This window comes from Ranitomeya variabilis, chromosome 2 (assembly GCF_051348905.1).
Source record: "Ranitomeya variabilis isolate aRanVar5 chromosome 2, aRanVar5.hap1, whole genome shotgun sequence".
NCBI classification, from domain to species: Eukaryota; Metazoa; Chordata; class Amphibia; order Anura; family Dendrobatidae; genus Ranitomeya; species Ranitomeya variabilis.
In genome coordinates, this window is record NC_135233.1 from 356,251,935 (window position 1) to 356,269,350 (window position 17,416).

At 41.9% G+C, this 17,416-nt stretch overlaps 1 protein-coding gene across 1 annotated transcript in view; it reads right to left on the bottom strand.

The window, feature by feature from the left end:
- LOC143809417 (cytochrome P450 2G1-like) overlaps positions 1 to 17,416 on the bottom strand; it is a 52,466-nt gene that overhangs the window by 26,147 nt on the left and 8,903 nt on the right. Inside the window, exons 2-4 of the mRNA XM_077292485.1 lie at positions 15,406 to 15,568; positions 13,391 to 13,542; positions 7,219 to 7,377 (exon numbers count right to left, since the gene is read on the bottom strand). Of these exons, the coding sequence (XP_077148600.1) occupies positions 7,219 to 7,377; positions 13,391 to 13,542; positions 15,406 to 15,568 (474 nt within the window). The remainder of the gene's footprint in view (positions 1 to 7,218; positions 7,378 to 13,390; positions 13,543 to 15,405; positions 15,569 to 17,416) is intronic.

A 17,416-nucleotide genomic window follows, 5' to 3' on the forward strand; every position in this document is an offset into this window, starting at 1 on the left:
GGGGTTAAAGGTTACCTTTAAAATTGGTTCAATTAGGCTTCGGCCTACACTCTGCTCCCTCTCCTCCTGCTGTCCCTGGGCTCTAACACCGCCAGTTGGTGCCCGGAAGTGCTGGCTGCACAGAGAAAAACACCAGCCAATGTGTCAGTGGGGTTCAGTAACGCCAGCTGTACCCCTGCTGTGTAGCTGGCACCATGTCCTGCAAAAGCCACGCAGACACAAAGCTGCCGCCAGTGCAGGCTTCGGCCTACACTCCGCTCCCTCTGCTCCTCCTGCTGACCCTGGGCTCTAACACCGCCAGTTGGTGCCCGGAAGTGCTAGCTGAACAGAGAAAAACACCAGCCAATGTGTCAGTGGGGTTCAGTAACGCAAGCTGTTCCCCTGCTGTGTAGCCGGCATCGTGTCCTGCAAACGCCACGCAGACACAAGAACTGAAATTGATGGGAACCTGTCCCCCCCAGGCGTTGGCATGTATAACAGCCACCTTGTACTGCAGTAATGCTGCAATTGTACAAGGTGGCTCTTTAAGTTACTCTCCTTGCACACGCCGAACACAACACGTCTAAAATGTGTCTCCTGAGACCATTAAACCATCCCTGAGGTGTGACTTTCCTTTGTAATGACACGCTGCAACCCCCTTGGTAGCGCTGCCTGTCTTCTGACATCATTGTTTGGCTGGCTGCGCCTCTGCGGCAGCCCTGCCCGACACAACGCCCCTCGGTGTCTAATTTCTTTAGACTGCGAGGGTGTGATTGACATGCATGAGCAGTGCATATGTTCGCCTGTCCCTCATCTCCTTCTGCCTTCTTCAGACTGTGCGGCTTCATGGCTGTGGCATGCGATAAGGGATCAGCTGACGCCGCACAGTCTGAAGCAGGTGTAAGGACACGAGTGTGAGGCGAACATATTGACTGCGCAAGGCCATGAATCCCAGCCCCGCAGTGTGAATTAAGGAAAAGACACTGCAGGGCTGGGATTCATGGTCAACGCGAACCGCACCGGCCGACATGAAATGATGTCAGAAGACGGGCAGCGCTAACAGCGCATGGCCAAGGGATAACACAACAGCGCAGACTCCTGTACAGCTAATAACGACGCTCAGGAGGCTGCGCCCAGCACCAAGGTGGGATTTTTGACAGCTGTGCTGCGTCTCATTAAGAAGGAAAGTCACGCCTCCAAGACAGTTTGACTGTATAAGGGGCTAAATGTTATACGTGTTTCATTCAGCGTCTGCAAGATTCAAAACTTAAAGAGCAACCTTTGACTTGTGCAGCATTACAGCTGCACAAGATGTGGCTCTTCTAGTTTGAAACACCTGAGGGGGGGTTAAAGGTTACCTTTAAAATTGGTTCAATTAGGCTTCGGCCTACACTCTGCTCCCTCTCCTCCTGCTGTCCCTGGGCTCTAACACCGCCAGTTGGTGCCCAGAAGTGCTGGCTGCACAGAGCTAAACACCTTGCCAATGTGTCAGTGGGGTTCAGCAACGCCAGCTGTGCCCCTGCTGTGTAGCCGGCAACGTGTCCTGCAAACGCGACGCAGACACAAAGCTGCTGCCAGTGCAGGCTTCGGCCTACACTCTGCTCCCTCTCCTCCTGCTGACCCTGGGCTCTAACACCGCCAGTTGGTGCCTGGAAGTGCTAGCTGCATAGAGGAAAACACCCGCCAATGTGTGAGTAGGATTCAGCAACGCCAGCTGTTCCCCTGCTGTGCAGCCGGCATCGTGTCCTGCAAATGCCACGCAGACACAACAGACCTCCAAATGCCTCCAGTGCAGGCTTCAGCCTACACTCTGCTCCCCCTGCTGACCCTTTGCTCAAACCCCACTAGTTGGGGCTGTAAGAAGACAAGCTTGAATAGGTCCCCATCCTGGTTCCAGTACCGTCAGCTCGTTCCGGGCAGAGCCTTTGGCTTAGGTGCCTCCCTCTGGGTATCCGAGTTCCACCAACGTCAGGTGGTCCTTGGTAGTGCTTTCAGGCACGGGTACCTCCTGCTTAGTAACCGGGTTCCAGTAACGTCAGCTGGTCCACGGTAGTTCCATTGGCTCTTGGACCTTTGGCTACCCATCCGGGTTCCAGTACCGTCAGCTGGTTCTCGGCAGTGTATTTTGCTCTTGTACCTTCTGCTCCCCATCCTGGTTCCAGTACCGTCAGCTGGTTCCGGGCAGAGCCTTTGGCTTAGGTGCCTCCCTCTGGGTATCCGAGTTCCACCAACGTCAGGTGGTCCTTGGTAGTGCTTTCAGGCACGGGTACCTCCTGCTTAGTAACCGGGTTCCAGTAACGTCAGCTGGTCCTCGGTAGTTCCATTGGCTCTTGGACCTTTGGGTAGCCATCCGAGTTCCAGTTCCATCAGCTGTTTCTCGGCATTTTCTCAGCCTTCTTTTACCTTCTGCTACATTTCCAAGTTCAAGACCCTAAAGACGATGACCCGGAAGACCACCCCTAAGATGACGACAACACCAGAGACGACAACCACTGAGATGACGACGACCCTGTTGATGACGACGACATGGGAGACCAAGAAGCAGAAGAACAAGAGGCTGCAGAACAAAGAGCAGAAGAACATTAAGCATAACACTAAATATCAGAGCAAAAGGTATTATCTAAATTATAAGCAGAAGAAGACTAAGCAGTGTATGGGGGTGAGTCCGTTCCTCCTCGTGGTGCCCCTGGATAAACCCTGATAGTGCAGGCCAAACTGAACGCGGACAAATCTAACTCTTTTGTGACAGGCAGAACGGAAGGTGTAATCTTCAAACTTTTATAGATAACAACTACGGGAATGCCTGTCACAAATAAGAATATGATGAAGAAGTTGAATATGAAGAAGAATAATAGTTAAATAAAAAGAATATGAACAATGTAACAAAAAAAAATTATAGGTAGAAGATGAAGAAGAAGATGAATAAGGTGAAGAAGAACTTGATGTCAAAGATGCTGATGATGATGAAGAAGAAAGTGTGGGAGAAGTAAAAAAGAGGGTGAAGGGCGTGGAAGTAGTGAAACATCAATATCTGCCAAAATAAAAAAAATCTTAACATAGTCAATATCTTTGTAACTCCGAACATCTTAAAAAAAAAATAAAATTCCTGCTATTATATCTGATTGGGCTAAACCTCTATGCCTTTAATGTCTCCACCACCTCCCCCAATACATCCTACATTATTCTTAGTTGTTTTCCTTCGTGTAGAATGAACCTACAAGGAGAAAAAGGGTTTATTTTAATTCTGTTATTTTCGTCCCATTGACTTGAATTGGTATTGGGTATCGGTATCGGCGAGATCCGATATTTTGCCGGTATCGGCCGATACTTTCCGATACCGATACTTTCCGATATCGGAAGGTATTGCTCAACACTAGTTATTTTACATTTTTGTGGAAATTCAAAAACTGAAAAGTGGGGCGTGCAATCTTATTCGGCCCCTTTACTTTCAGTGCAGCAAACTCACTCCAGAAGTTCATTGTGGATCTCTGAATGATCCAATGTTGTCCAAAATGCCTAATGATGATAAATATAATCCACCTGTGTGTAATCAAGTCTCCGTATAAATGTACCTGCTCTGTGATAGTCTTAGGGTTCTGTTTAAATAACAGAGAGCATCATGAAGCCCAAGGAACACAACAGGCAGGTCCATGATACTGTTGTGGAGAAGTTTTAAGTCAGATTTGAATTCAAAATGATTTCCAAAACTTTAAACATCCCAAGGAGCGCTGTGCAAGCGATCATATGGAAATGGAAGGAGTATCATACCACTGAAAATCTACCAAGATCCGACCGTTCCTCTAAACTTTCGTCTCAAACAATGAGAAGACTGATCAGAGATGCAGCCAAGAGGCCCATGATCACTCTGGATGAACTGCAGAGATCTACAGCTGAGGTAGGACAGTCTGTCCAAAGGACAACAATCAGTCGTACACTGCACAAATCTGGCCTTTATGGAAGAGTGGCAAGAAGAAAGCCATTCCTCAAAAATATCAATAAAAAAGTGGTGTTTAAAGTTTGCAACACACCACCTGGGAGACACACCAAACATGTGGAAGAAGGTGTTCTGGTCAGATGAAACCAAAATCGAATTTTTAGGCAACAATGCCAAACGATATGTTTGGTGTAAAGGCAACACAGCTTATCACCCTGAATGCACAATCCCCACTGTCAAACATGGTGGTGGCAGCATCATGGTTTGGGCCTGCTTTTCTTCAGCAGGGACAGGGAAGATGGTTAAAATTGATGAGAGGATGGATGGAGCCAAATAGAGGACCAATCTCGAAGAAAACCTGTTGGAGTCTGCAAAAGACTGGAGACTAGGATGGAGATTTTTCTTCCAACAAGGCAATGATGGCAAACATAAAGCAAAATCTACAATGGAATGGTTCACAAATAAATGTATCCAGGTGTTAGAATGGCCAAATCAAAGTCCAGACCTCAATCCAATCGAGAATCTGTGGAAAGAGCTGAAAACTGCTGTTCACGATCTCCATCAAACCTCACTGAGCTCGAGCTGTTTGCCAAGGAAGAATGGGCAAGAATTTCAATCTCTCGATGTACAAAACTGATAGAGACATACCCCAAACGACTTGCAGCTGTAATCGCAGCAAAAGCTGGCGCAAAAAAGTATTAAGTTAAAGGGGCCGAATAATATTGCCTGCCCCACTTTTCAGTTTTTGAATTTCCACAAAAATTTTAAATAACCAATAAATTTTGTTCAACTTCACAATTGTGTTCCACTTGTTGTTGATTCTTCACCAAAAATTTACATTTGGTATCTTTATGTTTGAAGAAAAGGTTGAAAAGTTTCAGGAAGCAGAATACTTTTGCAAGGCACTGTATCAGCCTCCCAAATCTTAGCTGCAAAAGCAGCATTGAGTTCCAGTCTGTGTTCCCACTGCTGCCTATCAAAATGGATAGCCAAGGACATGACTCGGTCAAGGGAGTCAGGAGATTAGAAATCTGTGATAAGTTCTTAATTCCATCAGAAATTCTGGTATGGAAGTGATGGCAAATGGCTAAAGGTACCGTCACATTAAGCGACGCTGCAGCGATAGCGACAGCGATGCCGATCGCTGCAGCGTCGCTGTTTGGTCGCTGGAGAGCTGTCACACAGACCGCTCTCCAGCGACCAACGATGCCGAGGTCCCCGGGTAACCAGGGTAAGCATCGGGTTGCTAAGCGCAGGGCCGCGCTTAGTAACCCGATGTTTACCCTGGTTACCAGCGTAAAAGTTAAAAAAACAAACAGCACATACTCACCAGCGCGTCCCCCAGCCTCTGCTTCCTGACACTGACTGAGCTCCGGCCCTAACAGCAGAGCGGTGACGTCACCGCTGTGCTTTCACTTTCAGTTTAGGGCCGGCGCTCAGTCAGTGTCAGGAAGCAGAGGCTGGGGGACGCGCTGGTGAGTATGTGCTGTTTGTTTTTTTAACTTTTACGCTGGTAACCAGGATAAACATCGGGTTACTAAGCGCGGCCCTGCGCTTAGTAACCCGATGTTTACCCTGGTTACCAGTGTAAAATATCGCTGGTATCCTTGCTTTTGCTGTCAAACACGGCGATACACGGCGACCTAGCGACCAAATAAAGTGCAGACCTTCTAGCAGCGACCAGCAATTTCACAGCAGGATCCAGATCGCTGCTGCGTGTCAAATACAGCGATATCGCTATCCAGGTCGCTGCAACGTCACGGATCGCTGGCGATATCGCCTAGTGTGACGGTACCTTAAGTCATTCCATTGCGAGTCTTTGGCCCAGTACTGAAATTCAAGACAGTATTCCTCAGCAGAATGTTTCCCTTGACATAGGGCTGAAAAATTATTTTCTGTGAATGCTACATGGTCACGGTAATCATACAGGAATCCTAGAGCCTCAAAGAATAAAACATCTGTGAAGAATTAGGGAGCATCGACAGTTAGGGAAAGCCAAAAGTGGGGGATCACCCTGCAGCAAAAAAATAATCAGAACCAGAAGATTGTGGTTGAAGTCAGATGCGTTGCCAACAACTTTTCCATAAGGAAAAAAATAATTTTCACAAGAAAAATCAGAGGTTTGTAGGTAGATTGTGGTGCTGTTATGCCTTTACCCTGACTGCTTTTAGAATTCTGAATCTTCACTGGCAAGGTCGTGAACCAACTGAGTTAGAACCTGCATTATATCGTCCACAGTTTGAATTTGAGCCATAGTTGTGAACCAGATATACTGAAAAATTGCTCTGTGCATGGTAGCCTGGCCAATTCCATCCATTTAGCAAATTACCAGTTGATTTCTCAGACTTAGGGGCTCCTAGGTAGTATATCATGGAGTGGCTGCTGACCGATAGAGCAGGATGGTGGGAGAAGGTAAGAAAGCCATGTCAATAACAGGTAGTCTGGGACAGGAACAGAATTGCCAGCCATATGCAAAGTTCCAAACAATCTGAGGTCAGAAAATATATACCACACAGGATCAGGGCAACAAAGGTATAGGGACAGAACCAGAGTCAGATATAAACTATACTGGCAACTGGAGGAAGGGAGCTAAGAGTTTATTCAGCGCAAGACCCTCCCAAGGCTCACAGAATGGAGCTACCTGTCTTGATCTCACCACATGTTCCAGAAATCAAAAATAGCTTCTGCACTGTTGCTCTACGTCACCAGCTGCAAAGATATGGTGCCACCCGGCGATGTTCGAAAAAAAAAACTTAACCTCGTTCTTTGGAAATAGCTAACATTTGACAAAGAGCAATTCCACACCTTAAATTTCTTTTTTAAACTGAAAAGATATGTGGTCCAAAAGAAATATGTGTGTGAAAATAACATGTCAAGAATAGCAGGATGATTGTGGAGGCAATTCCAAAAGGTGTAGTTACTCTGAAATCATAGCTACGTGTTCACTTTTTCCCTATCTAGGCGTGTCGAATCAAGAATATAGCCGAGAGTTGTGTAGAGTAGTATTAAAAATTTGTAACTATTGGGCCAATCAATCATGCATAGCTGTACAAAGCATTTCTTAACCTCTTACACTTCTTATCTGCTCATACAAAGTCAAATTGCACTTTAGAGATTTTGTAAAAAATTTTCCAATGTCCATTGATTGGAGTCTAAAATCATGCAATAGACCATTCTTTTAGGCACTTAAAAACTGATTCAAGGGTAAAAGATACTTTCATATTTATCTACATGTCCAGATAGAATTAGATTTTCCTGCTTGAATAATGGAAAAAGAGGCAAATTAAGGAATGCAAATAATTTACCTGACCCCAGGTGGAGCTTAGCAACTGAAATACTTCATTAAACAAATTAAGAAGTTTCAGAAAGTGTAAGTCTTTATAATCAAATCGATTTCCAAACACGATTGAGCAGATGACATTGGATACACTCTGGACCAGGATATTGGTGGGGTTGAATGGTGATCCTGTAAAAGTTAAAAAAAATTAACATTTAACGCAAATTGTGAACAATGTTTGAAATACTGGTGACATACAGAGAATGACATTGGGTTCAAAGTACAGCACAGGATCCATGTGTCATGGCCTTCACCTAAAGTCCTGCACAAGACATAAAATAGCTTACCAGTTTTTCTTAATGTAATCCTCTACATCAGTGACACCCAACCTTTCTCACCTTGCGAGCCACATCCAGAGAAATTATCATCCTATATTTAGCTTAGAACTTACCTAATTTATCTCTCCAAACCCATAGTTAGTATCACCTCATGCACATTTGCTCTTGTGTATGGGGCTACTCACAAAACTCACCAGTTGGAGACCTGCTCTTGATAAATGCTTGGTAGACCTGGTGCTAATGCTTACAGGTGCCCCCCCGGCTACAAATACCAGTCCGCAGCCGCCCCTGAAATGGCGCATCTGTATGAAGCACCAATTCCGGCACTTAGCCCCTCTCTTCCCACTCCCATGTAGTGGTGGGATATGGGGTAATAAGGGGTTAATGTCACCTTGTTATTGTAAGGTGACATTAAGCCAGGTTAATAACGGAGAGGCATCAATAAGACGCCTATCCGTTATTAATACAATAGTAAGAAAGTGTTAATAAAACATGCACGCATTAGGAAAAAGTATTTTAATATTCTTCATTTCACCATACTTACCATACTTCAGCGCCTGCAAACAACGTAAAATAATAAACCGTATACTACCTGTCCACCGTAGTCCAATTAATAACGAGTGTCCCACGATGATCTCCCCTATAGAACAGTGACATCGGGTGATGTCACTGCTCTATAGGACCCTCAGTGACACACTGACAGGAGACAATGGCTCCTGCAGTGTATCACTGAGGTTACCTGAGTTCAAAGTCTCACTTTATGGCAATTGCTGCCTGGGAAAATTTCTCATACAGCAATGCCATAAAGTGAGACTAGGGACTTTTTTTTTTACAGTGGCGGAGGAATACCTTCCTCCCGTCATTGTGTTCCTGGGGCCCCTGGAGAGCGGTTGCAACAGCTGTTGCTGCCGTTCTCCACGGGAGATCGTCGTGGGACACTCATTGATTTCTGCGGACAGGGAGTATATTGGTTGTTTGTTTTTTTCATATTTTTTACAGATGACACTGGCTTTCGGGGATCAAAATGATAAGTAATGGTGAGTATGTAATCTACGTTTAATGTACTGTATGTCTATATGTATGTATTGTACATAATGTATGAATGTATTGTATGTAGTATGTATGTATGTATGCAGTATGTATGGAGTATGTATGTATGTATGCAGTATGTATGTAGCATGTATGTAGCATGTATGGATGTATGTATGTAGTATGTATGCATGCAGTATGTATGTTGTATGTATTTATGTAGTATGTATGTATGTAGCATGGATGTAGCATGTATGTAGCATGTATGTATGTAGTATGTAGCATGTATGTAGCATGTATGTAACATGTATGTAGCATGTATGTAGCATGTATGTAGTTTGTAGCATGTATGTAGCATGTATGTATGTAGCATGTATGTAACGTGCATGTAGCATGTATGTAGCATGTATGTAGCATGTATGTAGCATGTATGTATGTAGCATGTATGTAGCATGTATGTAGCATGTATGTAGCATGTATGTATGTAGCATGTATGTAGCATGTATGTATGTAGTATGTAGCATGTATGTAGCATGTATGTTTGTAGCATGTATTTAGCATGTATGTATGTAGTATGTATGTATGTAGCATGTATGTATGTAGTATATATATATGTAGCATGTATGTATGTAGCATGTATGGAGTATGTATGTGGTATTTTTTTTTTTTACATTCAGCACATTAGCCGGATGTTGGGACTACTACTGTCCCATCATTGACTAATGTGTCAATCACTGTCATTGTAGCAGGCATCGTCCGATGGGACTTGTAGTCCCATCGGACGATGCCTGCACAGACACAAAGACCCCCGGCAGGCCCCACAGACCCCCGGCAAGCCGCACAGACCCCGTAGAGGCAGCACAGACCCCCCGGCAGGCCATGCAGACCCCGGAGAGGCCGCATAGACCCCCCAGCAGGCCGTACAGACCCCAGAGAGGCCGCAAAGACCCCCTGGCAAGCCACACAGACCCCCCGGCAGGCCGTACAGACCCCCCGGCAGGCTGTACAGACCCCCCGGCAGGCCATACAGACCCCCCCGGCAAGCCGCACAGACCCCGGAGAGGCCGCACAGACCCCGGAGAGGCCGTACAGACCCCCCCGGCAGGCTGTACAGACCACCCACGGTCCCGCACAGACTCTGCCCGCACAGAGACACGCAGTCTCTGCCCACGCACCACCCACACTCCATTATACTACGTTTTTGCTCTGTGGGAACTTCCGATTTCCGATATCGCAGAAATATCAGAACTCGGTATCGGAATTCCGATACAGTGAATATCGGCCGATACCCGATATTTGCAGTATCGGAATGCTCAACACTAGTCAAGAGGAAAGGTAAGGAAGGACATATCTGTATCTCAGAGGTAAATGTCAGGGGAAAAGTAGAATAATTTGTGGGCTATGAACTTAAGAAGTAAATGAAAGACTGTAACTCGCCTCATGCAGCGTAAGCCATGGTTAGCATGAATCAAAAAATGGCTGTGCGATTGCACAGAGAAGACACTAGTCCAGTACTGCACTGGACTGCTTTTTCCCATGTTACTCAAGTTGATTTACAGGTCTGTGCTTTCGTAGGAGAAAATTAAGGTAAGTAGCGAAGAGAATGAAGAGTAAGTATGGAGTTTGGGCCAAGGGGAAATAAAGGTGGTCAGTTAAATGACACAGTAAAAATTTTGTCAGTCATAAGCACTTACCAACTTAATATTAGTTGAAAGTGGGCTCACAAAGTTCAGGATACCTTTGCTAACCTGTTAGGTGTACATACTGTAAGGGTTGTACTCACTCGGGTGTGATGGGAGGAAAACAGGAGGCACGTCCCTTTAAAAGTTTTTGTGGGTTTATTCCTTCATAAACCCCAGAAGCAAAAACAGAAAGTAAATAGTCTTTAGATCAGGCAAAACAAAATATAAATGTCCATAGCAGGGCTTTGCTCCCCCAGGCCTGAGGGCACACCGGCTGGGCTAATGTCCAGTACTCAGGCTTGGTCTGGAGCCAAACACACAGGAGGCCTTCCCCCTCCCAACACACAGACCATGTGCCAAAGAACAGCCTCCATTATATAGGTTGCAACCACACCCAGAGGTGAGGTATGTGGGTACCCAGACCCGCCCATCTCTCATAGCTACCCACAACCCAGTCCCAGGTGCACCAAACAAACCTCTTAGTGTTTACGTGCACTAAAGAAGATACTCGGGGTTACATCAAAGAGCGCAGCCATCTCTGTGACACATACCTCCCATCGACTATACGACCATTAGCCACACTACAATACACACAAAGAAACTAAAAACATGCAACCACTATGAAAATCTGGTTAGATTGCAACCATTGGCAACAAGTAGCAGCATACCAGTATTTTATGGTAGCCATAAACTTCAAATCTAACTATCTGACTTTTTTTTTTTAATGTTCTTGGCATGAATCAGGCAGGGAGTGCTCTTGGTGGAGGAATGTAAATAGGAGTGATACATTCTTTCTGTATCTTGTATTAACTGAACCTGGCCAACAACACAAAAAACAGCCTAATGCCATGCAAAGCAGAGAACAGAACAGAAAATTCTGCACCCCAGTTAGTATTAAATGTACGACCTGTCACCCATACATAATGCTGCACTTGGGAGTCAGACTGTGACGTTTCACCCGTACATAATGCTGCACTTGGGAGTCAAACTCTGCTCTAAAGCTTTATTGCTTGTGTCTCAGGAGACTTGGCTGCAGTTCACCGTCTAAATCTCTTAACTATGTTAAGTATTGACCTAAGGAGTCCCAGGTTCAGTTTACAAAGATTAATCAGTCACGTTGATGCATGGGGAGTTTGCACGCACACATGTTCTTATTTTCCTTCAATTTCTTTGTACAGCTTTTCAATGAAAATAATACACCCACCTGGGGCAAAACACATTCTCATGAGTGCAATTTACCATTTGTCATAGGCATCTCTGCTATTGTTTGCTGTGCTCTAATGTCTACACTTTTGCAATGTTAATATAAATAATAAATAACATTTCCTAGTATTAGACCATGTTTACTTTTGTTTTTTAAATTTTTGTCCCAGATTTGGTTATAAATCCATAGCAAATCTGCAGGCAAAATCTGCAAATGTTACTTGCAGAATTAATTTTGCATTTGCTGAGGATTCAACCCTACTCCAGTTCTAAGCATTAAATAGGGGGAAACTTGAAAATCCAAACAATTATGAGCATGCTGCAAATTCAAAATCTGCACCATCCTTTCATTTTTATATAATTTTGTTTCCGCAATGTGTGAATTGAATTTAAAATTGTTGTCTGCCTTAGGGTACAAGTCTACAATCCTTCTATGTGATTACTGACTTGTGAATCCTCACATTGTGTCACTGACCCCTGACCGAAGCATTAATGAAACGCGCGTCGGGTATGGTGGGTGAGCATCTCTGTATTTGGTCAACTATTCCATTAAATTTTTGCACTTTACATTTATTATACTTTATGGGATGTTTAAATAGTGTTGGCATCTTTATCTATATTTTATTTCTATTGCTTCTATTGTGTGATTTTATACCTTATTATATCCATTTTTCTTACTTTTGATGGATATTATAATCATTTAATTTCATTTTATATGAGTATTTATTAAGGTACATTTTGTGATCCATTCATTACACTTCCATACATCTGCCGTATATATTTTATATATCTTTTATTGCCCTGTTGGATATCTTATCATCACCTTATTCCCCTTTTTTATTCACCTCTCTTTTATTATGTTAAATTTCATCAATAAACATTTATACTACTTTCAATAATACCTTCCCAGCACATTATTTTTTATTGGTTTTCTTATTTTAACGTCTTTCATTTGGTGTCCGCAGCTCCTAAGCAGAATCATGCAAACACCAGGTTTACAAATGGCAAATAAACGCTAAAAAGTCTTATTCTGCAGTTATATAAAACTCCAAACTCTCAGCCTCATCTGTGGTATAATTAATAACTTTAGGGGGACATTGTAGGTAATAACTCATGACTGCAAGATTTGACTACACAAAGGGTTTGTTTGTAGTCTGTAACCATGGAGACACATAGGGTCAATGAATCAACATTAGAAAATAAAGTAACAGCAAAAAATGAAAATTGATTTATTTAAATCTTTTTTTTCTTGTGTATTCAGCTCCTATTTAGACATGCATATCTCCATGGTTATAGACCATGGACCTTTACTTTACAAAATTCAAGACTATACAGTACAGACACACCTAATCATTTAAAGATTTTTTTATATTTTCATGACTATGACAATTGTAAATTCAAACTGAAGGCATCAAACCTATGAATAAACACATGTGAGGATGCCAAGAGTGTGCAAAGCAGTCATCAAAGCAAAAGGTGGCTACTTTGAAGAACCTAGAATATAAGACATATTTTCAGTTATTTTCAGTTGTTTCACACTTTTTTGTTAAGTATATAATTCCACATGTGTTAATTCAAAGTTTTGATGCCTTCAGTGTGAATGTACAATTTTCATAGTCATGAAAATACAGAAAAATCTTTAAATGAGAAGGTGTGTCCAAACTTTTAGTCTGTACTGTATGTAGGATTGTAAAATAGTGCAGTGATAACTCAGATTACTTTTAGATTTTGTTGACCATAGTCATTAAATAGCCAACCAATCGGTGACTGTTTAACGGACTGTTTAGACAGGTCAACCGCATTTCCATGAGAAAGATGGCCTCTAAACAACTGTCCATTGGCTACATGCAAGCCAGTCATGATAACAGAAGGTTATAGGAAATGTTTCCTTCTTATTTCTCCTATTTACATTTTCCTTAGTCCACATGAAATATGAAGAAGTATACTTTCCTTTGTGTGATTTAAGCTCTTCGATTAGAAAATGGGCCTCCTCCTGGATTCTCTCCTCAATACTTCTCTTACCCATGCCAAAATTTCTCAGAGTCATCAGGGTAAATCGACGTAGCTGTTTCCAGCGTTCTCCATTGCTAAAGATCATCCCTGGGTTAATAAAAATATGCTTTACTCCTTTATGTTCGCTGAAAAAAGATTTTTACAATATGGAACTCATTAACAGCTTTTCCAATTCTTAGTTACATTGGTGGCAAAATTAGTCAGAAAAACAATTTTAGATAAAAAATGGAAAATGTGTTATGATATTATGTTAATGTTTACTCCATATATCTTAGGAATTGATCTGTAGTCATCTATCTAAGATGGAAAAGGGGTTGGCTCAGTAAAAAGAACACCTTATAGACAGGAGCCATAGTACTCACCAAATAAATAATTATATTAGGAAAGCTATTGCAAATATGAAATACATGGATGTTTTCAGTCTGCAAGAGCAGGAAAGACTCTTTCAGAACATCTTTCCATTCTGGCTTATAAAAGGGGGTCCCAAGCCGGAGACCCCTTTGGTGATATCAATATGCCTGAATAGGGCATCTGTACAGGGGTTTTCTTCATAGGCAATAAGGCTTGAATAGTTGTTTCTATAACGTACATAGACTTCAATCAAGAGAACAACATACATAAGTGGTCACCTATCTATTTGGTGTTCTCTTGGAGGTTCAGCCTCTTTGATTTATTGAATAGCAGTATATGGACCCCTTCTCCTGGTAGATGGGGCAGAGGCGTAACTTAAAGCTCTTCAAGTAGTGGAGAAGAATTGGTAAATTTGTGCTGCTGGCTCTGTAGTCACAATAAAGGTCCCATATGCGGTTTCAGAATATTTATGTAGTTTTATTCTCAAAGTGTTTTTTTAAGTTATCAAACCTCTTCATTGGGAGTACCACAAAAGTGCAGTCTTCTGATGAAGAAGTTTGCTAACTTTGAAACAGATTGAGAATAAAACCACATAAATATTCTGAAACCGCATATGTGACGTTTATTGTGACTACAGTATCAGCAGCATTGATTTACCCACCCTTCTTCACTACTTGATAACTACTTTGAATCCTCCACCCTGCTGGTGTTGCAGCAGCTGGTACTACTACCTCCTAAAGGGCTAACATTTTTGTGGGTTACACAACTCCACAAGCTGAGCAGTTATCTCATTCCCCTATCCTTCACTCGCTTATTGGATAAGACCCTATTGTGCTTGTATTGTCCCCCTTGTTCTCTCTAATTTAAAGCTCTTGCAAATCTATAATAAGGCCCCAAATATCAAATGACTTTTATAGTAGCAGTCTCCTCATATGCGGAAGACACCTTTCAAGCAACTCAAGCTTCTGGGTGTGACTATGACCTCAGTACTCACTTAAATTACACCTCTGGTGAAAGTTCTTGACGTGAAACCTCCACCCATCAGACCTTTTAGGAAATCCTGTACATATACAGTACATGAATAAAGTGTGAAAAACCCTTATGATGCATTTACACTGGCTGATAAGTATAAGCATTCCTGGGAACACTATTTTCCATTTATCATTCTGTCTAGATGGGCTGTCAAAAACCCAACGAAAAAGCCAAGTGTTCATTTGTCAAGTGAAACTATTTTCAAGCTCGTTTAACCTAATCCTTTTTGGCAACACATCGTCCTTTACATAGCTACATAGGTTGAAAAAAGAGTTTGAATTTGTTGGCATGAGCTCCAGAGAGCAATGATATTCTTCGCACCTTTGCACACAAACAACCACCATTTGGCATCCATGTAGCTGACTGGCAGTAGCTGGCCACAGTCAGCCAGTGTAAATGCAGCCTAAATAGTATGTATTTTAAATTTAACAGTACTTGAAGGTGGCAGATATTTTACTACTGTGACTGCCCACCACCATCCCAAGGCAACACTATCTGGACTTTGCCTTCATGGTTACACTTTGGTAGATAGTCAGAGTTTGAAAAAACAAAATAAGAGAAATTTACCATGAGCATGGAAAAATGTGTCCACCATTGGTATCTGTCCCCTATTGCTGAACTCATCTGCTTGGTCAATAAGGGCATCTTTGACCATTTGGTAGCCAGTGAGGATTACTACTGGCCGTGACCCAAAGTAGAGAGTATACACTGAGCCATACTTCTCCCTGAGCTGCAATTAGATTAAAAACAAAAACAGATTACTTTTCTGGTATCTTTTGATCAATAATTGCACCACGATTACACAAAAGTCGTCATAGACCAGCCTGTCCGGCTACACCCCGTGCGGCTAATACACTATGCTTTTCTCTGAAACACCACTTCATTCCAGAGTCAAAGATACCTGGATGAAATTATGCAGCCAGTTCCTCATACATGCCGCTCGTGGATCAGACAGCATTTATCAACTGTTAGGTTCCTTTCATTATCACAAGAAAGGCTACAAATTTAAACAATCAGTAAATTGCAAAAATTGGTTGAACAAGCTCTATCCGATAAGATCCATCTAAGAAGATTGTGAAGAACCTTTTAATGAAGGTTGACCTGGAAATTTACATCTGCCCAATGGATTCTTGAACTTTCATTTCTACAGCTCTGGCAAAAATTAAGAGACCACTGCAAAATGTTCAGTTTGTCTGATTTTTCTCTTTATAGGTATGTTTTTGAGTAAAATGTAAATTGTTCATTATTTCTATAAAATTCTGACAATATGTCTCCGAATTTCCAAGCAATAAATTTTGTATTTTTTTTCTGAAAAGGAGAAATGGTCAAAATTTAAAAAAAACCCAGTGCTTTCAGACCTCAAATAATGCAAAGAAAACAAGTTCAAAATCATTTAGAAACAACAATACTAATGATTTAACTCAGGAAGAGTTCAGAAATCAATATTTTGTGGAATAACCATGATTGTTAATCACAGTTTTCATGCGTCTTGGTATGCTTTCCACCAGTCTTTCACACTGCTTCTGGAACAAAAAATGTAAGCAGTTCTTCTTTGTTTGATGGCTTGTGACCATCCATCATCCCCTTGATTACATTCCAGAGGTTTTCAATGGGGTTCAGGTCTGGAGATTGGGCTGGCCATGAAAGGGTTTTGATGTGGTGGTCTTTTAATTTTTGCCAGAGCTGTATGTACTATTGGAGTTTTTCAAAGAACTTCACAAAGGGCAGTAAATTCTGCTTTCAGGTATATCCCCTTTTATAAATAAAAAATTTCAGATTACATCAAAATAAAATTACCTTCTAAATTTCTTAGGTTATATCAAATATCATAGTATATTCCCATCCACATATCCATTCACAATCACATAGGCTTCTCAGTTAAACTTCCTCTGTAATCCCTCCATGATCAGAGATTTTTGCAGACCACGTACAGATAATTTATATTTTGACAACTATAATCTTTTAATCAGATTATATCTACAATGGTTTGATGTAGACAGTTCCAAAAATATATTATAGCCTTAGCAATACACAAGCTAATTCTCCATAGTGATAAGCAAATTGATCAATACAGCTAAATTATTATAATCATTCAATATGCTATAATACTTGTTTTATACCAGCTTTATAAAATAAAATCCTAATAATTCCAGATAAAGAATCCTGTTAGGCCTGGAGACATCCTTGGGATTTTCTGTAAGATAATGCTCTCTAGATAAAATGTACTCACAGATAAAAAAAATGTCTTGAGTCTCTTGACGAGTTTGAGACTCAGGTGGAAGCAGATCCTTGAAAATTTTTATTTCGACTCTAGTATACTCACAAAACCAATGACTATGTGCCAGAATTTAGGGCTGAATGCTACATCCTTTTGAGACAAGACAAACTTTTTATCATTATGGTATAGAGACTCCCTGCAGGTATTTAATTTACTTGCAAAGGCCTTATTCAGACGTCTGTGTTCCTCGTGTTGCGCCCCTAGGAGTATTTGCCACAAAAAATAGTTATTGACACCAAATACAAATATTAAAATAGCAAGACTGCACTACCACCTCCGGCCAGAAGGGGGAGCTCCAGA